Source organism: Hemitrygon akajei, chromosome 11 (assembly GCF_048418815.1).
Source record: "Hemitrygon akajei chromosome 11, sHemAka1.3, whole genome shotgun sequence".
Classification (NCBI taxonomy): domain Eukaryota; kingdom Metazoa; phylum Chordata; class Chondrichthyes; order Myliobatiformes; family Dasyatidae; genus Hemitrygon; species Hemitrygon akajei.
In genome coordinates, this window is record NC_133134.1 from 59,209,749 (window position 1) to 59,237,422 (window position 27,674).

At 39.9% G+C, this 27,674-nt stretch overlaps 1 protein-coding gene across 6 annotated transcripts in view; it reads right to left on the reverse strand.

Annotated features, from left to right (window-relative positions):
* Positions 1-226: 226 nt before the first annotated feature.
* The window catches only part of LOC140735652 (dual specificity mitogen-activated protein kinase kinase 6-like), a 167,575-nt gene continuing 140,127 nt past the window's right edge, over positions 227-27,674 (reverse strand). For 4 of the 6 annotated variants that reach the window (XM_073060950.1, XM_073060949.1, XM_073060948.1 and 1 more), the window contains exons 5-12: positions 26,570-26,689; positions 22,962-23,078; positions 18,604-18,655; positions 17,296-17,423; positions 11,012-11,089; positions 10,747-10,883; positions 5,844-5,889; positions 227-2,142 (exon numbers count right to left, since the gene is read on the reverse strand). In XM_073060950.1, the coding sequence (XP_072917051.1) occupies positions 2,035-2,142; positions 5,844-5,889; positions 10,747-10,883; positions 11,012-11,089; positions 17,296-17,423; positions 18,604-18,655; positions 22,962-23,078; positions 26,570-26,689 (786 nt within the window). In that variant the 3' untranslated portion in view covers positions 227-2,034. Of the gene's footprint in view, positions 5,734-5,843; positions 5,890-10,746; positions 10,884-11,011; positions 11,090-17,295; positions 17,424-18,603; positions 18,656-22,961; positions 23,079-26,569; positions 26,690-27,674 lie in introns of all 6 variants that reach the window. The other 2 variants (XR_012100789.1, XM_073060951.1) reach the window with 2 other exon arrangements.

Below are 27,674 nucleotides of genomic sequence, written 5' to 3' on the forward strand. Positions count from 1 at the left end.
CATACAACCCTGCCCAGGCCTGCGCCTTGGAAACCTTCCAAGGTGCAAATCCATGGTCTCACGAGACTAACAGATGTCTATAAAGGAATGGTCTGCCCTATGGCTACTATGCCTCAAATCCTTTCAGGTTCTTCATCACTTAAAAAAGTTACTAATTATTAGCTCAGCAGAGATTAACACTGGGGTGAATTGAAAAGGATTAACGAGTCAAAATAAAAACATCACATTCTATATTACAAAAAGTCTTTATTTTTGAATACATGTGGGGATGGGGCAACACTGGGGAAGAGAACAGATCTGTATAAAAGCTACTGAACTTGCACTCCATTTATCCTCGGACATACATCCCAGTTACATTACTAACACACACATTTAGCAAGATAACTAATTAGCAAACTACAAAATGTACAGTGTCAAAACAATGCAATATTGAATTAAAATACAAAGAGAAAAGCAAATCACAACATCCCAGATCAGATTAGTGGACTTTCTTTCAGCATATGACCAATGAGGCTCGACACATGATGCAATGATTAGAGCAACACATTTCCAAATATGTTCTTAACTAGCTATGCTGTCACAACTCTAGCTCCCAATAAAATAGGATACAAATACCTGTGAACTCTGTCATTAGATGGGAGATGTTTGCTATTAAGTAATAGCTGCAACAATGCACAAGAAAAGGAAGAGTTGAGCCAGCACTTTGAGTGCTTTGCCACAGTTGCATTCACGGCTTGCTGTGGCTCTTCTGGTGATCAAATAAAAGGAGTCCGCCTTTTTGCTGTCTGCTTAGGTAGACCAAGGGCCTATTTTTGTGCCTTATAACTACAACTCTATCCTTGCTGATTACTTCTGATTTTATCTTTCAAGGAATTTTAAATTACACTTTCAACAAAAGGAAGAAAAACATTGAAGGATTGTTGACTGCAGTAAAACTAGAAAGGGATGAGGAAGATCCTTTAGGAAACCAGCATTCATTGTGTGAAATCAATAGATATATTTCTGCAGAAGGCAGCCAACAGAAACCCTCAGTCCCATATAATGACACTTTTTGCATCCCGGCTTTTGGTGTTCATAATCACTAAACTAGAACTTACTCAACACCATCATTAGTAGAACATCAGAACTTAATGATGATTTGTTACCAGGGAGATTATCTCCATTAGGAATAACATAATAAAAGACTGAAATCTTCTATGCCATATACAGAAAACTTCTTCAATCTATCCTCCTCAGTCCTAAGTGTAAATAAAAAAGGGAGCATGTCTATATAAAAATAGATCAAGTGAGCTCGGCCTTTTCTCTTTGGAGTGACGGGGGATGACAGGTGACCTGATAAAGGTATATAAGATGGTAAGAGGCACTGATCATACGGATAGTCAAGAGACTTTTTCCCAGGGTGAAATGGCTACCATGAGAGGGCACAGTTTTAAGGTGCTTGGAAGTAGGTACAGAGGAGATGTCAGGGGTAAGTCTTTTTTTTTTTAAACACAGAGAGAGACGAGTGTGTGGAATGGGCTGCCGGTGATGGTGGTGGAGGAGGATATGATAGGGTCTTTTAAGAGACTCCTGGACAGGTACATGGAGCTTAGAAAAATAGAGGGCTATGGGTAACCCCAGGTAATTTCTAAGGTAAGGACATGTTCGGCACAGCTTTGTGGGCCGAAAGGCCTGTATTGTGCTGTAGGCTTTCTATGTTTCTAAAAAATGTCTATCAAAAGTTAATGGGCAAACAACTCAGCTTCAAAATCTAATTCCAATGGTTTTATGCCAGTTGAAGAACCCGACTCAGGATACTCTGATAATGCAAATTCCTTTACTTTCTTACAGTCATTGGTATTTCAGAAACAACCAGCCAAAAGAATATTTAACAATATCCAATAATAATTGCAATAATGCATGATTGTAATTTCTAAAACATCAAAAGGTTTTGTATATCAAATTCCATGTAAATAGTGTTTTATTGATATTCATAAAGCACATTTACCATACATCTGTTTCCATCAGGTGAACACAGGTTATTAGTGGTCATTGCTATACCATCTTTGGCTTTAATATCTCTTGTATTGATGTTAATTTGACCTCCAGATAAAAGTCTCGGTTTCCCACTTCATCACAAATGAAGATGCCATTTCTGAATATCTGGTTCAATTATGGAGAAATAGTTATAAATATGCCCACATAATAGAAAATATGTGAATTTGGCAGGTTGCTGAAGTATTACATTAATGCAGAACTGTTGCAAACATAGCAAATTGTACTTTCCCTGTGTTAGCTTTAGGGACCCAAAATACAGAATTCTTTAAAAATCCTCAAAGACCTTTTGCAAGTATATTTCCATTCTGAAGTAGAAAAGAATCCATGTAAAATTATTCCTCTATAATTTCATAAAAAGGTAAATTCTTTAAGTATCTATGGACTATATACAGTTGAATGTAGCCATGTTAAATACTTTAGTAGTTTATAGTTTACAAAATGTAAATGAAGCTTCAAGTACGTTTTGAAATGTAAAGCTACATATATTATTAATGTCCCACAAAATTCCCAGAATTACCTTTAAAAACAATGGAAACTAAAGAATTAATTGGTGACAGTTACAATAAGCAGGTTGCCCAGACTGTACATTTCAGTGTGACACAAGCCTACAATAAACTAAGCAACATTCACATTAGAATCTAGATACATCTATTCATAACAAGTATATTCCATACCCATGCAGAACTTTAAAAATATTTTCTTTGGCAAAATTTAAAGTATAAAATAACATCACTGGGAATTAAACTATATTTAAAAGGATTGCAACAATTGCTTTTATTTGCCCAATGTCCTAAAAATAGGGGTCTAAAAACTGGATTATGCTATGCCTGTTTTAAAATTGTATGATGGTGGAGGGTTCAAATTAGCAGGCTGCATTTGCACACACATTCTGTGCCAGCTACCGCATTGATTATGACTTAAGTCCATGTCTAGCGAGCTTGCCCAAAGAAGGCAGTGCCTGCTTTGCATTTGCTCAACTTGTGCTTCAAGCTGCCCTTTACTAAATGAATCTTGGCAGAATTTGACTTGTGTACTATGGTCTATTTCTTCAGCTGCTTGCGAGACAATCAGGTTTCAGGAATGTTTTCTCCTGAATAAACTGTAGGTTCCTCAGACCCCTTGTTACGTCTTAATCCAATGTGGTGCATTTCACCACTTCCACAACCAAACTCTTCACAACTGGCACCAGAACCAAAGCTTCTGTCCCACCAGCAAACCCATATTTCCCCAGTCAGGACATCTGCCTATAGCTCACCAATGGTAACCAAGTATCCACAAAATATACTTGTGCCTGTGTCTGTAGCGCACTTTGGGATCATAACCAAATTTGGATGGAATCCATTTTGAGAATCACATTTTATAGGGACACATGATTCAACAGGCTTGACGAGTTGCTAGTGCAATGGTTATGGCTTTTGTATAAACCCTAACGTTGGCAAGTTACCTGACTGCAGTCATCCTACCAAACTTTGAAGGAAAGTTGTTAGATGACCCCTCACTGATGTCTAGACTCCAAATACAGAGACTGTAATAGATGGTTATCACCCCTCTACTACCATTAATTCAGCATTAAAATGGTTACTGGACAAGCACTCTTGGTTGTTCAATTACTAAAAAGATAAAACACATGGAGCTACCTTAAAACCCATTCTCTAACTTATCAGTAAGTGATTAATTAAAATGTTTATGAACCTGATGCTTAACCTGCTTCAAAAATAGCAATCATCCCACCACCCTTGGCCAAAATTAACTCACTGTACATTCTGGACAACAAACCTGGGACTTTTGAACCATCTGTTTCAGATCAGCACTTGTTAACTAAGGAACCAAGGGAATCCATACAGTACTATTAAATAGTACAAGTCTGCTACTGTACATATTAATGAGATGAGACTATTAAATAATCCAATGTAGATTGTGCTAGAATTTTCATGGAATAAAACGATCATGCATGGAAAATTGTTTTGGATGTCTGCAGCCTGATATAAATGTAATTCATAAATATAGGAGCTTTTTTTCTGCAGTTGAAACAGGTGTTGCATATTTTCAGGTTATCACATCTACATCCTTTGTAAAGACAGTGCTTTTTTTTTAAAGCATCACAGCAATCCCAACCCCTTAAAGTATGTATCTAGTCAGGAGCTCTTAAACATAGATCTAAAAGTGCAAAGGACTATGTAAGCTCTGTACAATGACCGAATACTTTAAGCTTATAAAACAAGCAGATGATACTCTAAGTTTCACACAATAAAATGGTGCAATAACCATGAAGCAATGATGTTATCCTAATCATCTCTGAACTACTTTTTAGAAAACTGGGATACCACAAAATTTAAATCCTAAAAGGACAACAGGATCCAGTTCGTTCCCATTTTTGTGTATTTTTCCAATTTATGTAAATCATGTGTTATTTTGTTTCCTCTTTTTATTTATTGCTGCATCTACTCATAAAACTGTATTTCTACACACCTACCATTCACCAACACCCAATATTATGGCCAACAACATGCCAAGTCAATGCTGACATTGGGATCTACGGTATGTTGGAACATACAAAGTCAAACACGTCCTTCAATTACCTGTGATGTAGAAACATGCATAGCTTCTGCTCAGCAGCTTCCTATCCCCGTATTCAGAAAGAAACAAATGCGAACTCTCGTATCTGGCAGCAGAAACAAGCACTCATCATTCAATGTTGTAGCTCAATACTGCTCGCTGGTCTGAATTATTCTGTGGAAATCTTTTTGCTATATTGGAAATAGTTTTGTAGAAATTCTGATTGTTATTCCAATTAATTCCCTGTTGTATGGGTACTAATATCCAAGTGTGCTCTTTGAGGCATTAGAGACTGATAACCTTGCAACAAATGTCGGGGAAGATCTTTCTTCACTTACTTGTTTGGACTATTAGTTACCATTGCATAGTTGCCATTATATCATATATCTTTTCACAGATGGTGAAAATTCTGCTAGCTTTCACAGTAACTAGTCTTCTTTGAGATCCTTGCTGGTTTCTGAAGTGCTACACGTTTAAACCCCAGTGACAGAAAAAAATTAAAACCCAGGCAACAAATGAAAGATAAATACCATCAAGAGAATGAATGATTGTCAAAAATAAGGTCTATTTTCATTATTCTGCTTTTTTATAAGCAGTACTCTCACTTAAATATATACAATGGTCAACATCTTTCTGGCAAGGAGTAGAATCAAGAGTTTATGGCTGCTTGGGTGTGGATACATTTAAAAGAAATAAACAGCAGGGTCTGGAACAGCAGCAAAGATTATGCCGTCTCCTGGCTTAACTCACACTGGACTTTCTGCTCCCCTACAACCCAGGAGGGATTGGACTTCGATCTGCTTTTAATCTGCAGAATCTCATCTTGGATCTTACAGCTAGTAACAGCTTTAGTGATGATCACTCGGGTACAAGTACACACCTCTCAGAATCTCCTGGATATAGCAGAGATTTCTGTCAAGCACAGATCAACGCGCACAAACAGCCATAAACCCCAATTCCTTGCTTTAACTAAGTTAATTCTTAAATGGAAATTCCATTGGATGATGCAGGAACAAAAAGGAATCAACAATGCATTTATTATTCACTCAGACTTCAGATAGGGTCATCTCCTAAAACCTCTTTTACAAATGAAGCCACATCTGTTTCATTAGCGTCATGTATTTTGAAGAAGGGGTGTTGCTGTTTAGGGTCAGGGAAGGAACAAAAAGGAAAACATACATTATGTACCAGGCAAAAGCAATCCATGGAGTGAAATGTAAATTGCAAATGTGAAGCAAAGGGCGCCTCACCATAAGGTCAATGTAGTTCATACGATCTTCAGGGTTCTTCTTTAAACTGAAAAATGGAAGAGGAAGATAAACAGAAGTGGTTACCTTAACATGCTATTAGGAACACTAAGAGAAAATCTCTGTAGTTTCTCATTTGTTCCCTCACTATCCCTATAGCCTCCTCCATAGCCAAAGGCTCCCTGATATCTGCATGTTCCAGTTCTCCAGAGTATTCCCAATTGTAACCACTCTATCATCAGTGCCCACAACTTCCTTATCCTTAAAACTCGCATACTGGAACTTGAACTTTAAACCTCAAACTCCATTTAAAGAGAAAATGGTACTCTCAGCTGGGACGTCACTTCCCAGGTGCAAGGGTCAGGGACGTGTCAGAGCAGCTGCATGACGTTCTGGAAGGGGAGGGTGAACAGCCAGTTGTCCTGGTGCACATAAGTACCAAAAACACAGGAAAAACTGGAAGGAGCTAGGAGATAAATTAGAAAGTAGAATGTCAAAGGAAATAACCTCAGGATCGCCACCTGAGGTTAGAGTAGCATATCAGCATAGTTAGGATGAATATGGGGTTTAAGCAGTGCAGTGGTGCACAAGGGAGGGATTCAGATTCCTGGCTTTGGGGAGATGTGGGACCAGGTGGGCCACTCCTGTGCAGGACCGGGATCAATGTCCAGGTGGTGGGTTGTGGGGGGGGGGGGGGGGGGGGGGCGAGAAATTGATTGGGAGTGCTGTTGGAGAGGGTTTAAACTAATATGGCAGGGGTATAGGAATCTAGACAGAAAAACAGAGGGAAGCAATGCAGGGACCAAAGCAAAAGTTAGGAAAGAGGAAGATCAGAGTGGAGTAGAGAAAAGTCAAATGCAAAGGCTTCACAACCTATTGACTCTCTTTCAAGGACTCTACAACTCATGTTTTCAGTAGCATTTGCTTATTTATTTTATTATTATTTTTGCATTTGCACAGTTCATCTTCTATTGTACACTCGCTTGTCAGTTTTTGTGTAGTTTTTCATTAATTCTATTACAATTCTTTGTCCTACTGTGAATCCCTACTAGAAAATTAATCTCAAGATAGAATATAGTGACAATGAGGGCACTTCAATCTGAAAGCTTGTACTATTCAAAACAAGGTCAGTGAAATTGAGGCGCAAGTCTGTATAAAGTGGTATGATTCAGTGGTCATCACAGAAATGTGGTGGCAGAGCGGATAATTAAGGGTAAGTTCAGGGTAATTGGAGAGATGATACAAGATCTAAGGAGCAGAATGTTGAGACCATCTAGATAGGAATTAGAAATACATAAAGGGGAAACCAAAAATCACTGGTGGGAGCTGTCCATAGCTCACCATGTAATAATAACAACAGTGACTTGGGCTATAAACCAAGAAATATCTGATGCATATAAGAACGGTAAAGCAGTTGTCACAGGGGACTACAACTAGCATATAGATTGGGCTAATCAAGTTGGTTAAGGCAATGTAATGTAATTGTAATGGCTTTCTTCAACAGCATACTAGTGAACCTAGAAGAGAAAATGCTATCTTAGTTCTGGTCCTGTGCAACGAGACAGGTAAAATTAACAATCTTGTAGTCAGGGATCTTCTTGATCTAGTTAGGGTGCGATAGTTCGATTTAGAACCAGTGCATTATGCCTAAACAAGGGAGACAACAATGGGATGAGGGAAGAGCTGGCTAGGCTACACTGGGAACATAGGCTATATGGTGGAACAGTTGAGGAAGAGTGGAAAAGTTTCAGACACTTTTCATGGTGTTCAACAGAAGTATATTCCAGTTAAAAGCAAGGACAATAAAGATAGGAAAACCCAGCTTTGGATAACTAAGGAAATAAAAGACAAACTAAAAGCTCATGCATATAAAGTCACTAGAATAGCAGGAAACTGGATGATCGGGAAAACTTTAAAATCAAAGGAACACCAAATAAACAATAAGGAGAGATTACAAAATAAACTAGCACAAAATATAAAAAGATTGTAAATGTTTTTACAATTACATTAAGTAGAAATGGATGGCTAAAGTGAACATAGTCCCTTGGAAGTTGAGAAAGGTGAACTAATACTGTGTAATGTGGAAATGGCCAAAGCCTTAAGCGCCATTTTTTTTAATATGCCAAATATGGCTTTTTTTTCTTAATATGCCAAAGTGAGATTTTATGGATACAATGGGAAGTGAGGATCTCAATACAATCACTTTCACTAAAGAGGCAGTGATGAGCAAATGAGTGCCCGTAAGGGTAGACAAATCCTGTCCCTGATGGGATGCATCCCATGGCGTGGAAAGAAATGTGGAAGTTAAGGTCACTCATTTGTGGTGTTTTTTCAAAATTTTCTGAACTCCAGGCAGGTCCTTGCGAATTGTAAAACGGGAAATGCAGGGAAAAAGTGGGTAACTACAAGCCATAGTTTAACATGTGTAGTCATGAAAGTGCTTGAACCCATCAATAAGAAATAACGAGACATCTAGAGGCAAGTAGCTCCACTGGGCAGACACAGCATGGATTTGGCAAACTTACTGGAGTTCTTTGAAAATACAATGAGAACAGTGGATTGAGGGCAGCAGATGGCTGTTGTATACTTAAAGGAGTCTGATAAGGTGCTGCATGAAAGACTTATCCATGAGTATGCATAGAACTGTGGTTTATTTAGTAGCATGGAGAGAGGGCCTGTTAATAGAAGGTAGATAGTTGGGACAAATAGCTATTTTTCTGGTTGACAATCAGTGGTGCACGGACAGCTACGGGGCTAGTGCTGGGTCTACAACTGTTCATGATATAGATTAACAATTTGGAAGAAGAGGCTGGTGTAGGGTATCTAAGTTTGCTGATATCACTACATTGAGTGGAAAAGCAAACTGTGTGGAAATGCAAATAGTGCAGAGGATGCGAAGTGTCTGCAGAGAGATATAGGTAGGTTAAGTGAGTGGGCAAGGGTCTAGCTGATGGAACACAATGATGATAAGTGTGAGGTTGTACACTTTGGAAGGTTAAATAGAAGATCAGATTATTATTCAAATGGTGAAAGTTTGCAGAATGCTATTGTGCAAAAGGAGTTGGGAATGCCTGTGCATGAAGTGCAAAAGGTTTGTTTGAAAGTGCAACAGGTTATCAAGAAATGGAATGTTGGCCTTCATTGTTAGGGAAATTGAATTTAAGAGCAATGAGGTTATGCTGCAACTGTACAGGGTACTGATGAGGCCACACCTGGAATGCTGTGTGCATTTCTGATCTCCTTACTTGAGGAAAACTATACTGGCCTTGGGTATGATGCAGAGGAGGCTCACCGGAGTGATTCTGGGGTTGAGGGGTTAATCTACGAGAAGAGATTGAGTCACCTGTGACTATACTCAGCGGAATTCAGAAGAATAAGATGGGATCTTACAGAAACATACAGTATGAAATTATGAAAGGTTTAGACAAGGTAGAGGCAGGAAAGTTGTTTCCATTGGTAAGTGAGACGAGAACAAGGGGATATAGCCTCACGACTGGGGAACTGATTCAGGAGAACCGAGAAGAAACTCCTTTTCCCAGAGATTAGTGAATCTGTGGAATTCTCTGCCCAGCAGTTGAGGCTACCTCATTAAATATACAGTATTTTTGACACAGTTAAGATAAATTTTTGAGTGGCAGAGGATGTAAGGGTTATGAGGAAAAGGCAAGAAGGTGGAGTCAAGTCCACAGCCAGATCAACCATGATCTTATTGAATGGTAGAGCATGCTCAATGGGCCAGATCGCCAACTCCCACTCCTATTTTTTAATGTTCTTATGTTCTAGAGGTTTACAGATGGTACCACCATTGCGGGCTGGATCTCAAATGACAGTAAGACAAGATACAGGAAGGAGACTGAGTGCCTGGTGGCATGGTATTAAGATAACAATCTTTCCTTCAATGTTAGCAAAACCCTAATGCATTAACTTCAGAAAGAGGGGTTGATTACATCCCCTGTTTGTATCACTGATGCCCAGGTGGAGATGGCTGAGAATTTCACGTTGCATCAACAACTTATTCTGATCCAGTCATGTGGATGGATGTTTTAGCCAAGTGTCTTGCCTTCCTCATAAGGCCAACAAAATTCAGCACGTCCCTATCAGACTCTTGAATGGATCTCAAGTACAGGATATGAACTCATGATCTCCCTATCTACCTTGTGATCCTTGCATTTCTTTGTCTACTGGTACTTACTGCATGTTCTCTGTAACTGCAACACTACTGTTTGCACCATTTTCTTTTTTACTACTCCATGTACCTATGTCTGAAATCCATCTGGATGGCATGAAGACAAAAGTTTTCCACTGATTTCATTACGTGATAATAAAAAAACACAATCTCCATTCCTAACTTAATTTCGCTCATCAAATTTTATGTCATCCTTTTGTAGTTTATGACTTTGTTCTACAATAAAGGCATACTGTATTAAATTAATTTTCCATTACAATAACTTATTGAAAGTATTCTGCTGTTGCTCAAAAACGCGGTGAAGAGCATTAAGCAAGAGCTGACTCAAAAAAATAGAAACGGAAACTGATACCAACACATACACAGATACCAGAGTAAAGGTATCTTTACTCCAGAACACAGACCAAGCAACTGTTCGCTTTTGCGAATAGATTGAAACGTAGGTGCTGACACTCTGACAGGTTACGTGGTCACTGTAACATCATAACCAAATCTGTTAACGTATTATACCTGTTTCTTCCCCTTTCCCAAGTCTCGATTAATTTCTATATCAGCTATGCATTTCCCAAATTAATTGAATAAATCTGACAATGCTGAAGTACAAATCATTATATTGATTTAACAGATTTGCTTGGTTACCTTACTTTAAAGACGTTAAAACTGGATTGCCACACTTATAAAATTGGTTTGTTTAAAAGGCAAACCAATTCAAAGACTTACCACTGCGCCGTGAAATCTACAAATTCCTTAGAGAAGTGATCTGGTAGCTGGGGAGAGGGTTCTTCCACAACCTGCTTCAGCTGTTGGAATGGTGTACCCCAGGATTCATAGGGAAAACGTAAGATAGCTAATTCAATCTGCAACAATATTAAAAACTATTGTCTTCACAATGAAAATTCAACTGCAAGATTTTAAGAAGACATCTTTAAGAACAATTTCTGAAAACAGTTTAACTAAGAATAGAAGATTTGATTTATTTACATACCATCGTGATTCCTAAACTCCAGACATCAGACTTCACATTATATCCTTTTTGATTCAGATCTGGGTTAATCCTCTCAGGCTGAGAATTAAAAACAAAACCATACATTTGAAATGAAAAAAATACTGCAAATGCCTGAATTCTGAATTAAACAGAGAATCTGAAAACATTCAGCAAGTCAGAGAGCATTTGTGGAAAAAGAGATAAGGGTAATGTTTCTGGTCAAGACATTTCATCAAAACTTTTGGTTCCCTTTCCCACAGAAAGATCTAGCATTCTTCATTTTCATCTTGCATGTCCCACATTAACCGCCCAGAATATATGATGCAAATACACACACCATTCAAAAATTAGAAAGGTGAATAGTGTTACAGAACAATTAGGATTCAGCTCTGACTGAGAATGCCATCAACTGGATCAAGTACCTCTATTGACTTCATATCTTCATTTTAATTTTGACCCTCTGATCCACACAGATGGCGTGATAACGAACGCAAGTCATTTAAAAGCATATAAACTGAGAGGAGGCCACCACTTGGCCCCTTGATTTTTTTCTGACATTTAATAATGCCATGGATGATCTGACTTTAACTCAACTCTGCATTCCCATGTACCAAGGGTAACCTTCCACCTCCTCATCAAGAATCCATCTTTCTCTTAATAAAAAAAATTAAAATCTTTTCTTTGCCTATTTTAGAAAGACTGTCAAAGAGTCATGGCCTTCTGTGAGAAAATACAATGCTGCTGCATCCGCCTTAAAATGGGTGACAATTTTAAATAGTAAACCGCAGATCTAGATTCTAGATCCTCAAGAGGAAGCATTTTTCCCACATTATCCTGTTGAGACATTTTGTGATCTTAAATATTTCATTAAAACTACCTTTGCAAATTGCTTTCCTACCTATATTTGAAATCTTACTTGCAATTATAGATTTGTTGCTTCCATCCAAATTGTAAGTTGTAAATAGTTGAGGCCCTAGCACCCATCCCTGTGGATCACCACTAATGAAATTTTCCTAACCATAAAAGACCATTTATGTCTTCCGGAAGTACAGCTCCCTCTAGCTCCTCTTTATCAAAACATACTTCTTTCAAAGAACTTGCCAAAATGATTTCCGTTCCATAACCAACACGGTAGTCCTGACTACTATGTTGTTTTTTTCATGAGGTCTCTGCTATATGTGTAATAATAACTTCTAATCTTTTTCATCCAAAACAGATGTTAAGCTGTTCCCAGCAGCAAACCAGCTGTTACTGATCTTTACAAAAGTGACGTCTTCCTGCATATTCCCTGTTCAAACACAAGTGGGTTAAGTAGAAGGGAAGGGCTAGATTGACCTTAGGAGTAGTTTAAAAGGTTAGCCCAGCATGGTGGGCCAGAGAACCTGTATGTGCTGTAAGGTTTTATGTTCTATGTAACATGTTTCAACAAGGCTTACTTACCAGGACAAAATCAAAATACTGTTAAACTCTGATAATCTACTATTCAATTGTTTCAAAACCACAACAGTTCAACATCTGGCTCACTACACCCCCTTTAAACTTACTGTGGCCCTGTTTCCCACACTCCATTCCAACTCATTGGATTACATATCATACTGTGCAACATCTTATAAAATTGTAAATTAAATATGTTTTGGTATATGAACAGGAAGAATATCCAATAGACTGGAAAACCTGACAAACCAGTACTAACAAAATCCCCAGCACAGAGTAGTACAATTGTTAGATCTCCAAGAGGACCATAATCTTGTTGTAGGGTTTGGGGGCTTGCTTGCCTCAATGATGGGAGAACTAAGTTGGCTGGAGTCAGGTATTTATGCTTTGGCTCTTGGTAGAGTCACCCATGCCAAACAAGTCAAAGGGTAGAGGCCAGACTAAGGGTGGTCCACTGGACCTCAGGATTGGGGGTTTAGCCCAGGGCTAACAATCCTGAATGGTGAAACAAAATTGTTATGGAAACAGCAATGAAGAATCCTTCTATATCTGAATGCAACAGAATTATGGCATCTCCACCCAGGATTTGCATGACTGACAGTAGTGAAAACCAAGCTACTAATGTGATGAAGGAAGCCCTGAACACCACCAGAGATGGAGATATGCATTGCTGCCCTAAATACCAGTGGGGTAACGGGCAGTAGTTAGGTACAATTGTTAGAAGCCTGAAATAGAATCAGAGCATAGTCACTAAGTCAGAGATATAGAGATAATATTTCAGGCCAACGGCTTATCAGAAAAATCTGAGAGATTCATTAACCCAAAAAGTTACATCTCTTTTCCCACATACTACCCAACCTGCTGAGACTTTCCAAAATTACTAAAATATATGACCACATTGTGTACAAGTTGTCCATCACTTTCACACTGACTAATACCATCTACACAAGTACAAACATATGCAAATTCATGCTCATTTTCCCCTCTGCCTCATTTCAGCTAGAAATCAAAGCTGAGAAATTACTCAGTACAGACCTCTGGATCTATTAACCTGCAACTTTCAATCATGGAACTGAACTCTGTAAGGTAAACACTACTTCACTGGATTAGCATTTATTTCAAAGAAGAGCGTTTGGAAAATGGGAAATACGACTTGGTGGGAGACTGAAGGGAACTAAGGGAGGGTGAAAAATGCTTGGGGTGATCTGTTTTTAAATCAAAACTGGAGCTAAGAAAGCTTCATTAAATCTCAACTGATGACTAAGTGTTAACACCAATTATGACATGACACTCTGATACTGATGAACAGAAATAGTCACAAGGAAAAAAAAACTTATCTCTCTAGAACTTTCCATGAAGCTCCCTAATACTTTGCCAGTGAAGTACTTTTAAAGTTGGTCAATGCTGTGGTACAGCAAGCTCCCACAAAATAATCCTTCAATAACCAGATAATTGCCTAGAAATTGAATTGTGCATCATTATTCTTTTGTGTCCTATGCAATCCAATTTCAATGAAAAGCCAAAAGTGACTGAAGACCATGGAAGTTCGATTTGTTCTGGGTCCTCTCTGCATCAGAGGTGTTAAATCATGATTCCTGACTTGCAGAGGCAGCACATCTGCACACTAGTGTCTCTACTAGACAACTAGAGCAGAAACAGGCTTTCACATTGTCCATCGACTGACACCCTACCTCACCGAGACGAGATGGACTTGCCTAAATAGGTCACAGGATGACAGAAATAAACCCTCTCAGCAGAAATGGTTATTTACCCAGTTCTCCTTCAGATCCTAGCAATGCACCCTGAAGCAACCCTACTCCACTCCAACCTAAATCCTTGCTTGACTGCTAACAACAGGGCATCTTTTATAGGGGATTACATATATTAAGCATTACGTTATAGCAAGATTATAGTGCTATTGGTAGCTTGTTGCAGTAGCTCCTGTGTTTTGCCATTTTTCATATTATTTTATGTTTTCTTGTGTGTCATTCTGGATTATTGTGTGCAGAACCATTTGTGATGGCTACCTTGTGCTTGGAACAAAGGGTGAGCAAAGTGTGTGTTTATTCTAGATTGAGCTATGCAAACTAAGGCTATTGCTAGAATGTGGCCCGAGATCCCGCAGGAGCTTATGAGGCAATGCTGAGACTGCAGGGCCGGAGTGAAGGTCAAGGCCAAGAGGAGGAAGTATAAATCTTCTATCCCTGCGATCATCACGGGAAATGTGAGGTCCTTGGGAAATAAGATAGACAGGTTTGGTGCACTGATTAAGTGCCCGGAGGGAATACTGCGAGCGCAGTGTTTTTGTGCTTAACTGATACCTGGTTATACGTGCATTTCCCGGACCATAGTCCTAGTGCTACCATACCCAGCTGCAAGACCATCCAAGCATACAGTTGTACATTATTCTGTACTTCGTTATTAGTTAAGTTTGCACACTAAGTGTGTTTTTAAATGTTGCTGCTGTAATGAAAGAATTTCCCACTCCGGCTCAATACTTATTATATCGAGTGATCGTACAATTACTCTAAATTAGAACTACATATTTGGCTCAATCTATGTCACCATTTATGCTCCATTTGTGTTTCCTTCCATCTCTCTTCAACTAAATGGTGGGTGTAAAAAATAAGTGGGCATACCATCAATATTTATGGGAGCAGTGCAGACTTGGTCTTTTTAATATCCATCACTATCTCCTTTTGTCTTACTGATGCTGAGCTGCAGCCGATTCAGCTTGCAGCATTTGACAAAGTCCTCCACCAGGGCCCTGTATTCATTCTCCTGTCCTCCCTTTATACACCCAACTTTTACTGAGTCATCGAAGAATTTCTGCAGATGACGCGACTCAGTGTTGTATCTAAATTCTGAAGTGTACAGGGTGAACAGGAAGGGAACCAATACAGTCCCTAGGAAATAGGTCAGCCACTCAGGTCTTCTTCAGTCCTCAACTGTATTTCCTCCCATCCTGCCTCCTGCAAGGGATCAATTCCATTTCTCCATTTCCACATCTGTTGCATTTGCTCCAATGATGAGATATTTAGCTGAAGTGTCTCTGAAATGTCTTCCTTATTCCTAAACCATTGCTTCCTCTCATTGTGGACTGAGGCCTTGTTGGCATCTCACCTATTTTCCACACTTCTGCTCTCCTGGACTGAAATAACCAGTTCCCACTTCACCACAGCACGTATTTAATGTATCATCTTCAGCAATCTCCACTGAGTAACCTGCTTTCTTCTTGATAATTCAAAAGACTCATTCTACACAATACCCTAGTTCATTCTTTCATTCCCACCAACCACACGATCTCTTACACACTTCCCCATGCAAGCACAAGAGGTGTAACAAATGTCCTTTCACCTCTTCCCTTCCAATCAGTCTTGCCAGGTGAGGAAATGCCTGCCTTGCACGACTTCTAATTCAGTGTGCAGCATTCAGTCTTGTTAAATGCAGCACTTCTGCAGAGCACCCGGGTTTGGCCTGCTATGATAAATGACGTTGCAGGTGTGTGCACCATCTCCTCTAAATTGTCTGTGGCCTGCTGAGCAGTTATGACAAGGTCCAATGCATGCCTGAGGAAAAATCCCTCATTTTCTGCCTGGCCACATTCTTTATTTAGATACGGTGCAGATCAGGCCCTTCTGGCCCTTTGAGCCATGCCGCCAGTACACCTGATTTAACTCTAGCCTAATCATGGGACAATTACCTACTAAACAGCAAGTCTTTGCACTGAGAAAGGAAAGTGGAGCACCCAAAGAAAACTCACACATCACGGGGAGGGTGCCCAGATTCCTTACAGATGATGTAGGAATTCAACTCCGAACTCTGATGCCCCAAGCTATAATAGTGTCACACTAACTGCTAGGTTATCATGATGCCCACATTATGGTCTTCTACTTGCCATTGAGGAAGCATGCAGTACTCACTGTCTACATCAGAACTGACTACTTCTGCCTGTCATCCATCTGCAACTTTGACACAATATTTCACTAATAATATGAGAACATCCTATGTACCAAGTACTCCTTTGGAGCATGCAGGCCTCTCCTTCACATGTTCCACCAGTCTGTTGTCACCAGTACAATCTTCTATGCGGTGGTGTGCTGGGGCAATGGCATCAACACGGGTGATGCCAAAGGCTCAGTACACCAATTAAAAAGGCTGGTTCTAATGCAGCGGTCGAACTAGACACACTGGAGGCTGTGGTAGAACAAATGACCCTACGGAAAATCTTGGTAAATCTGGACAATGTTTCTCACCCTCTGCATAGCTCTTTGGTTGAACAGGGGAGCAGTTTTAGTAACAGACCAAGACAACTGCACTGCTCCAAAGAGCACTATATAAGGTCATTCTTACCCTTGGCCATTAGGCTCTATAATGAGCCAACCTATAGCCTGGGTAGTGATGACCCCCTCTTGTTAGACTGTTTGTGGTAACTTATTTTTTATTCTTTCTTACTTCTCTTCTAATATTTGTATATCTGTGCACTTGTAATGCTACTGTGACACTGTAATTTCCTTTGGGATCAATAAAGTATCTATCTTTTATAGTAAACTCCTCAACTATTTACTTAAGGGTGTACCTTGCTCCATAATTGTTTCCTCAAGTCTTCATACAACAGAGAATCAGAATGGACCTTCTTTTAACATTTTATCCAAAGAACAGCTCTTCAGTACTACACTGGAGTGACAGCCTGAGTTTTTGCATTCAAATCTCAGGAGTAGAGTGGAATCCACATGCTCAGAACACAAGGATCCTATCTATGGATCCATAGGTGATATCAGAAATGCACCATTGCTTTGCACACAAACTAATGGAGCACAAGATGGACGCGGTTCTAGGTCTTGACTTACAGCCATGTACGGTTTGCAGCCTGCATCCAAAGTCTTAGCCAAAGAGTCCACCAGATATCCACTAATCCCAAAGTCACACATTTTGACATGCCCTTCCTTATTGATGAGAACATTTGAAGGCTTTACATCTGTAAAGAACAGAGATAAATACACTGACATGAACAATTATTTTAATTATCTAATTGAAACATCTAATTGTATGTGAAAAATTACAGATTGATTTAAATCTGAGATTTTCTCACCACTGGATCTTGTTCATTATCTAGAAACTAAGTGGTTAAAGGCACATTTCAAACATAAAGGACATGAGACCCAACTAAAAAGGCTCTTGGTAATATTGAATAAGAGCAAAATATCTGCATTAAAAAAACAAGACACCATACATTGTGCAAAGGATTTTGTTCAAATTGGATGGAAACATTATGGACACTTTTGTCAATTATGCAGTTTCCACTCAAACTAATTATTTCCTCTGTGGAATCACAATCTTAAGGCTAAAAGATTACTGCTGTCGTAAACATACAAGTGCTTTCTCAAAACTAGCACGTACATTGGTAGGTAAATTGAGATAAAAGACATTTTCTACTCCAAAGTGATAAGAAAGGATGAGGGTTTCAGGATTCAGGATTTCTATTCATAAACCAGAAAAAAAACAGGCAAAGATAACTTAAAACAGACAGTGCTTTCATATTTCACTGTAGCTCTAGCCCAATTCCTACCATGAGGATACAAAGCTTAGGTTTGAACTTTCCGCTCAGGAAAAAATGAATTCTGTAACACAGGACATCTTCATATAATGATGAAGCTACCAGAGCTGAGCGTCATTGAGAGAGCAGGATGTGGTTTGTGGTTGTAAGACTCAAGAAATAAACAAAGAATAAACAACAAAATACTCAATTTTCTAATACTTTGAATTGTTTATGCGAGCTATTCATTGCTGCTACCAAAGCTCTTGAGTAGCAACCTACTGCAATGAATGACTTCTCTTTAAATTAACTTACTTTTCAGCAACTGCCATCTTTACCTCTTTGAAGGGCAGCAAGTCAAAAGAGCCAGCATCTGTAATTGCCTGACCAATCCATACATTTGGGAATACTGCATGCTTTCAGCATCAGTGGGTCAAAATCCATTAACTCTTCACACAGCTCATTTAGAGTTACCTTCACTACTAAGATAGCAATGATTTAAAATGGCAACCAGCACCTTGAAAAGAAGTAGGCAGAGATGGTTTGCCAACAACACTCACATCCCATGACTGAATAAGTAGCTTGCCATGCATCAGGGCTCATTTGAAATCAATGTACTCACCTCTGTGAATCACAGAAAGCTTGCTATGCAAGTGTTCCAATGCTTTCACAATCTGTAAAGAATGGCCAAAAACAAACTTATTTAATGGTCTGAAAATACAGCAAAATCACACAAACACAACAGTCCACCTTCCTTTCCATATAACACCACAGAAAAAAATGTCTTGAGGCATTATAAGCCAATCACAATGCACAGGCGATTCTACAGATGCAAGAAAGTCAGAGCAACATGCACAAAATGCTGGAGGAACTCTGCAAGTCAGGTAGAATCTATGGAAATGAATAAACAGTCAACACCATGCAGGACTGGGATGGAAGGGGGAAGATACCAGAATAAAGAAGTGGAGGGAGGGAAAAGAGGACAAGCTAGAAGGTGACAGGTGAATCCAGGTGGGTGGGGAAGGTAAAGGGCTAGAGAAGGAGGAATCTGATAGGAGAGGAGAGTGGACCACAGGACAAAGGGAAATAAGGAGGGCCACCAGGGGGAGGCAATAGACAGGTGAGGAGAAGAGGTAAGAGGCCAGAGTGGGGAATAGAAGGGAAGGAAAGGTGGAGGAAAAATAATTACCAGAAGGAGAAAATCGATCATCCTATCAAGTTGGAAGCTACTTATGAGGTGCTGCTCCACCATCCTGAGAGTGGCCTCATTGGACCAACATGTCAAAATGGGAATGAGGATAGGAACTGAAATGACTGCCCACTGGGAATTTTCCACTTTTGGCAGATGGAGCAAAGGTGCTCGACAAAGCAATTCCCCAATTTATGACAGGTCTCACCAACGTAGAGGAGGCCGTATTGGGAGCATCAAGCACAACAGACAACCCTAATAGATTCACAATTGAAGTATTGCTGGAAGGACTGTTTGAAGCCCTGACTGGAAGTGAAGGAAGAGGTGAATGGGTAGATAGAACATTTCTGTCGCTTGAAGAGCTATGTGCCAGCAAAGAGATTAGAGGGGAGGGAGATATGGGCAAGGAAAATGGGAGGGAGCAATTCCTGCAGGAAGTGGAAACTGGGGGGTGGGAATTAAAGGCGTGTTTGGTGGTAGGATCCCATTAAAAATGGCAGAAGTTGCAGAGAATGAGGTGTTGGATGTGAAGGTTCATGGGGTGGTAGATGAAGAAAAGAGGAACTCTATCCCTATAAAGATGGCAGGAAGAAGGGATGAGCAGAGATGTCTGGGAAATAGGGGAGACATGGGTGAGGGCAGCATCAATGGTGGAGGAAGGAAAACTCTTTCCCTTGAAGGAGGACGACATCTCTGATGTCCTAGAAGGGAAAGCCTGATCCTGCAAACAGATGCAGTGGAGACAAAGGACCTGAGAACATTGAATAGTTTTTTTTTTTAACCAGGAGACAGGGTAGAAAGAGGTTTAGTCAAGATGGCCATGGAAATCGGTAGGTTTATAAAAGATGTTGGTAGATAGCTTGTCTCCAGAGGTGGAGACAAAGAGATAAAGAAAGGGGAGAGAGGTGTCCAAAATGAACCAAGTGAATTTAAGCGTAGGGTGAAAGTTGGAGGTAAAGTTGATGAAATTGACAAGCTCAGCATGGGTGCATGAAGCAGTACTAACGCAGTCATCAATGTAGCAGAGAAAGAGTTGGGGAGCATCACCAGGGAAGGCGTGGAACCTGGATTGTTCCACATAGACAACAAAAAAGCAGGCAAAGCTGGGGTCCATGCAGGTGCACATGGCTACCCCTTGAGTTTGGAGAAATTGGGAGTTGAGAGGAGCGGAAGGAGAAAGGCAAGGACCAGTCCTGCCAGACAGAGGAGGGAGTGGTGGTGGAAGGGACCTCCTAGGAAATAGGTCAGCCACTCAGGTCTTCTTCAGTCCTCAACTGTATTTTCTCCCATCCTGCCTCCTGCAAGGGATCAATTCCATTTCTCCATTTCCACATCTGTTGCATTTGCTCCAATGATGAGATATTTAGCTGAAGTGTCTCTGAAATGTCTTCCTTATTCCTAAACCATTGCTTCCTCTCATTGTGGACTGAGGCCTTGTTGGCATCTCACCTATTTTCCACACTTCTGCTCTCCTGGACTGAAATAACCAGTTCCCACTTCACCACAGCACGTATTTAATGTATCATCTTCAGCAATCTCCACTGAGTAACCTGCTTTCTTCTTGATATTTCAAAAGACTCATTCTACACAATACCCTAGTTCATTCTTTCATTCCCACCAACCACACGATCTCTTACACACTTCCCCATGCAAGCACAAGAGGTGTAACAAATGTCCTTTCACCTCTTCCCTTCCAATCAGTCTTGCCAGGTGAGGAAATGCCTGCCTTGCACAACTTCTAATTCAGTGTGCAGCATTCAGTCTTGTTAAATGCAGCACTTCTGCAGAGCACCCGGGTTTGGCCTGCTATGATAAATGACGTTGCAGGTGTGTGCACCATCTCCTCTAAATTGTCTGTGGCCTGCTGAGCAGTTATGACAAGGTCCAATGCATGCCTGAGGAAAAATCCCTCATTTTCTGCCTGGCCACATTCTTTATTTAGATACGGTGCAGATCAGGCCCTTCTGGCCCTTTGAGCCATGCCGCCAGCACACCTGATTTAACTCTAGCCTAATCATGGGACAATTACCTACTAAACAGCAAGTCTTTGCACTGAGAAAGGAAAGTGGAGCACCCAAAGAAAACTCACACATCACGGGGAGGGTGCCCAGATTCCTTACAGATGATGTAGGAATTCAACTCCGAACTCTGATGCCCCAAGCTATAATAGTGTCACACTAACTGCTAGGTTATCATGATGCCCACATTATGGTCTTCTACTTGCCATTGAGGAAGCATGCAGTACTCACTGTCTACATCAGAACTGACTACTTCTGCCTGTCATCCATCTGCAACTTTGACACAATATTTCACTAATAATATGAGAACATCCTATAATGTTGTCATAAACAAAATATGCAAAAGGAACTTAAACTGATTCTAAGCACCAAAATTAAATCATTTGGTCTCACCTTATGGAGATATTCTTCTTCTCCACCTCCTCCCTTCCCCCCCCCCCCCCCCAACTTTCTCTGCAATGGAAAACCCAACTTTCTCTTTCCTTCCGAAATCTGATGGATAATGTACCTGGAATATTATAAACTGTTTCTCCTTCCACAGATGCTGCCTAATCTGATGAGATTTCAAACATTATTGGGTCTTGGTCATAGAGTTTGCTGGATCTAGATGTTATCTATCTGCTACTCCCAACTTATCTGTCAGGATTTATTAACATTGATCCTAGTAAATGAGCACTTACTGGAAGTGTTTATAACAAGAAAGTCAAAGTTGTTGCTTAACTGCTAAGCTCTTTATCAACTAATTAGAAAGCTGTACTATAGGCTAGCTACTTTAGGGCCTTCCAACAACTTCAGTGTGAAATTCTGCCTTACTGAAATTCACAGACTCATCTTCTAACCAATACATACTTGCGTTAGCAAAGCAGTAATACAACTGCACTAGTGATAAAAGTTCTGGGCCAATAACCCAGTGAACACAGTCAGATGGTGCTATGCAGATTTGAAATCAGTCACAATCATCTCTCGCTTAGAGATGGGACTTAAACGTTAGTCTGTAAAGATATTAAGCACATGGATATTTTGAAAGTCCAGCTAATTTTTCAGAGTTCAAATAATTTTATTGGATTCAGCTGTTTTTGAGCCCAATAGAAAGTCAAACAAACAAATGGAGAAACTTAGCGAGACAAGCAGGAGGCAAAGGGATAATCATTGTATCAGGTAGAGACACACTGAGCTCCCTCCAGTGGTCTATTTTTTTCAAATCAACAGTCCAGCATTTGCAGTCTCATGTCTCCAGTGGAAAGCCAGCCTGTTAATGTGACAGATTTTCATGGAGCAATCCTGTTGAACAAGTTAAGCAAAGGACATTAAACAGGGAGTCGCATTGATGGGTTTGGAGACACATGCAGGCTAGTTAAGGTTGGTTGCTCCCTTAAGTCCATTAAGTGAACCTATTCTTTTTAACAATCCTGCAGTCTGTGGTCATTATTACCACAGATTATAAAAATAAAATGTTCTCAAGAATTTGAATGAATTCTAGATAATCCAAAATTAAATTAACTTGTGTGATGATGTGATTTGAACTCTAGTTTCTGGATTTAGTCCTGGTATCTGGTAACTTAATCATGGAATCACCATTCTATTCAAAATGTTCTTGTGAAGAATGGACAAGCACAAAAATTTAACTATTGTAAGAAATATAATTTCTATGAGCTAGCCATATGAATGTACCAATGAAGTTCATGCTCAGACTCGTATAGGCACATCAAACAACAGTGAGCATTAATGTACATTTGCTAGTAAATGCAATATTTATCATAGAACTAAACTTACAGACACAGCTATTTTTCCCAAAATATCCTCGGGGAAGGTTTTTCCTTTCTCAATCACTTTTTTATAAAATTTGTCCAGCGACGTGTCCAGTAGTTCCATACATATCCACACATCACCCTGAAGTTAAACACAGAAAAGAAACAACAGATATTAACATCATTTCAAAACACCTCTGATGTACTGAATAAATCTTAGCATCTGCAAAGGGTTGACAGGTACAGAATTAACGAGCTGGAGTGTTAAATTGCAACTTTACAAAATATTAGTTAGACCAAACTTGGACTACTGCAAGGAGTTCTGATCAGTACACTCCAGAAAGGACGTGGTTTTACTGGAAAAGGTGCAGAGGAGATTCACCAGAGTGCTGCCTGGATTGGAAGACTTCAGTTATGGGGATGAAATGTGTAGATTGGGATTGACTGTCCAGGTGTAAAGGAGGTGGCGAGTGACCTGATAAAGCATTAAGGATCGGTTCATCCCAAAGAAGGAAAAGGATTCCAAAGGGAAGATGAGAGAAGTCAAAACAACATAAAAACAAAATGTGGGCATACAACATAGCAAAAAAAAGTAAGGAGCTAGAAGATTGGGAAGATCTTTTAAAAAACCAACAGAAAGCAACTAAACAAAATGAATGAAAAGATAAAATATGAAGGTAAGCTAGCCAATAACATAAAAGAAGGTACCAACATTTTTCCAAATATGTAAAGTGTATAAGAAAGGCAAGAGAACTACTGGAAAATGGCACTGAAGATGTAGTATTAGGAAACAAAAATGGCTGATGAATTGAAAAGATATTGTGTGTCAATCATCATTATGGAAGACACCAGCAGAATGCCAGAAATTTGAGAGTGCTGTGGGCAGGAGTGTAGACTCTTACTAAGAATGTGGTGCTTGGGAAGCTGAAACATCTGAAGGCAGGTAAGTCACATGGACAATATAGACCACACCTGAGGATTCTGAAAGAGGTAGCTGAAGGGATTGTGGAGGTATTAGTAGTGATCTTTCAAAAATCACTAGATTCTGGAATGGCTCTGGAGGACTGGAAAACTGTAAACGACACTTCACTATTTAAGGAGGGAGAGATGCAAATTATAAGCCAGTTAGCCTGACTTCAGTAGTTGGCCTGATGTTAGAGTCACGTTAGGATGAGTTTTCAGAGTACTAGAGGCACACAATAAAATAGGCTAAAGCCAGCATGGTTTCCTTAAGGAGAAATCTTGCCTGGCAAATCTCCAGGAATTCTTGGAGGAAATAACAAGCAGGATAGACAAAGGAGAGCCAGTGGACATTGTTTACATGAGGTTGCTAAACAAGATAGGGGACCATGGTATCACAGGGAAGATACAAGCACGGTCAGAAGATTGCCTGACTGGCAGAAGGCTAAGAGTGGGAATAATGGGATCTTTTCTGATTGGCTGCCAGTGGCATTCCACAGAAGTCAGTGTTATATCCACAATTTTTTATGTTGTACATTAACAAAATGGATGTTGGAATTGATGGTTTGTAGCCAGGTTTGCAAATGATACAAAAATAGGTGAAGGGGCAGGTAGTGTGAGGAAGCAGGGGAACTGCAGAAGGGCTTGGACAGATTTGGAGAATGGGCATAGCAGCAGCAGATGGAATACAGTGAAGGGAAGTGCATGCTCATGCACTTCAGTAGAAGAAATAAAGGTGTAGACTATTTTCTAAATAGGGAGCAAATTCAGAAAACAGAGGCGCAAAGAAACTTGCGAGTTCTCATGCAAGGTTTCTTTAAGGTTAAGTTGCAGGTTGAATTGATAATAAAGAAGACAAATTCAAAGTTAGCATTCATTTTGAGGACGAGAATATAAAAGCAAGGATGTAATGCTGAAACTTTGCAAGGCATTGGTCAGAGCACACGGAGTATTGTGAGCAGTTTTGGGCCCCTTAACTAAGAAAGGAAATGCTGGGATTGGAGAAGGTCCAGAGGAAGTTTACAAGAATGATCCTAGGAATGAAAGGGTTAATATATGAGGACCGTTTGTTAACTTTGGGCCTATATTCACCAGAGTTTGGAAGAATGGGGGGGGGGGGGAGGGGGGGAATCACTTTGAAATCTACCAAATACTGAACAGCTTAGAAAGAGTGGATGTGGAGATAATGTTTCCAATAGTGGGAGAGTCTTACACCAGAGGTCACAGCCTCAGAATGTGACTTTTCCTTCAGAACAAAGATGAGGAAGAAGTTCTTTAGCCAGAGGATGGTCACTCTATGGAGGCCAAGTGATTGGCTATACTTGAAGTGCAAGCTGATCAGTTCTTGATTAGAAAGAGCATCAAAGATTACATGGAGAAGGTAGAAGAAAGGGGTTGAGAGGCAAAATAAATCAGCAATGATCGATGGGCTGAAAGGTCTAATTCTGCTACAAAGTCTTATAGGAAGATTACGAGAGACACAGGTAGGGTAGATGGTCAAAATCTGTTTCCTCATAGAAGGGAGTATAATAAACAAGAGGTGCAGGTTTACAGTGAGCAGAAGCAGCTTTAAGGGGATTGAAGGGGCAAGTTTTCATTTAAAAATAATAGAGTATTGATATTGGAAACACCAGAGCTGGCAGCAAAATCAGACACAATTACTATATTTAAAATGATTTAGACACATTAAGTAGACAAAGCATAGAAAGATACAGCCTAATGTAGCCTAATAGAATTAGTGTAGATGACCAAAAAAGGTTACCATGAACATGGTGACCCACAGGCTCCCTTTACTGCTGTACAACTTGGACACAATTGCTATTCATCAAACACATTGCAAGCATTGACCCTACAGACCTGTGTGATATTGCAGTGGTGTCACTGTGGTAAACAACTATTTTTAAAAAAAATTTTGCTTCTTTCAACAGTTTGATTTTTAACATTTCTTTAAAGGCTGCAACCAAGAGTTTAATTTGAGATCTCGACATCCCACTACACATTTAGCACAAACTCTAAACTCTCACTAATGTGTTGGCAGCAGCCCATAAATTCCATTGCATGACACCATTTCATTCAACACAGAGACAGCTTGCATGCAGCTTAACAGTACAACTGGGGAGTTTGGAAGAAGCGTTGAAATCCAATTGCAACAATAGTACGCTGACACAAGTTCAGTGGGGTGAGCAGGCAGAGGGAATGGGCCTGCCTAGACAGTCAGGTTTATCAATATTGTGCTAAAAGGTGCTCCCACAATAATAGTGAGAAAAATGTCAAAATGCTAAAATTTCTAATTAACATAAAAGCACCAAGATCAAATATGAAGCACGTAAATACTGAGACATCAGCTATGAAATAAGATATACATGAAGATTGCCATGTACACACATTACAATTTAAAGATTATTTTGAATCAAATAATTGCCTTCCGTTCCAAACTGATGACAAGTTTACTTTGAGCAGTTTTCCCTGACGGTTGTACGGCACAGAAACAGGCCCTTCTGCTGACTGCATCCACGTCAATGCTTTGGCCATCTACGTTAATCCCATTTGGCAGCATTCTTACAAGTTGCAGAGTTTTGATGCTTTCTTTGGCCACTATGGAATTCACAATTTTAATTTTCAAAATGAGTGACTAGATACTTTCTCTCTCTTTAAATATATATTGTTCACTACCTCACGAAACAGTGCTCCATAAAATGTGACTGTATAAAAACAATCCACAGTTCTCATCGAAATATCGAGGTCCATTAGCAATCGCTTTTGCTCCTGGCTGTTCACAGTTGCTCGAATTCTCTGAAAAACAAAAATAAGCACACATTGCATGAGGAATAGTGTGTTTTTTGGGGCCAGCTTCAGTTCCCAATGTGCTGCACATGAGAGTCTTGGCTGCACCCTATTTCATCTCAACCAGGTTAACAATGACAGCACAACTGTCGGCTGCAGGTATTGTATCAAATTCTGCTTATGAATGCCCCCCAGCGACCCTCAGCTGTAACTGCAATATACGAACATTGCACAGGAAGGACTTTCATTTAAATAACACTTTTAGGACACGTAGACCTTGCAAAGTACTTTACAGGTGATAAACATTTCTGAAGAGTAGTCAGTTATGTAAATTAAGAAATATAGCAGTGAGTTTTATGAATGGTGAGGTCTCACAAACACTTATAATGATAAGATAATCCATTTTAGTGATGCTGATTGAACGCAATGTATATTGGCTGCAAAACCAGAGAACTACTGCTGCTCTCTTGCCAACTAGCGGTATGGGTTCCTCTATGTCTCCCCGGAAGATGGATGGGTAAATGGGGACAGAACAAGTTCACAGGTTCACAGCAGGGAGCTGGTCAGGAGAGTACTGAAACTGTCCAGAGACAACAGGAAGGAGGAGGGTCACAGCAGCAGATAAAACAAGTGACACTGTCAGGCAATATTATAGAGGTGGAAATTGAGAAGCTTAATAACTGAGCAGATAGTTTGCCAGAAGTGCAGTTTTCTTCAATGGAAATTTTAAGTTTTGAGTACAGGTATTTCTCTATAGTGCAGAGAAAAACATCAAACTTCAAGTCTGCTCAACACCCAACTCCCAAGACCCGCTATCACTGAAGGTCCAGTTTCTCAGGTCACACTTCCAGTTCTTTAACACTTGTTAAAGAAGCTTCTTGAAACAGGAGTCCAGAAATAAAGTAGCAAAAAGGTTCAACTTACTGCCAACTTGCAACAAGACCAAGGTCAGTAGGCTTACCACGTTGAAAACTCACTGTCGGGAAGGAGACTC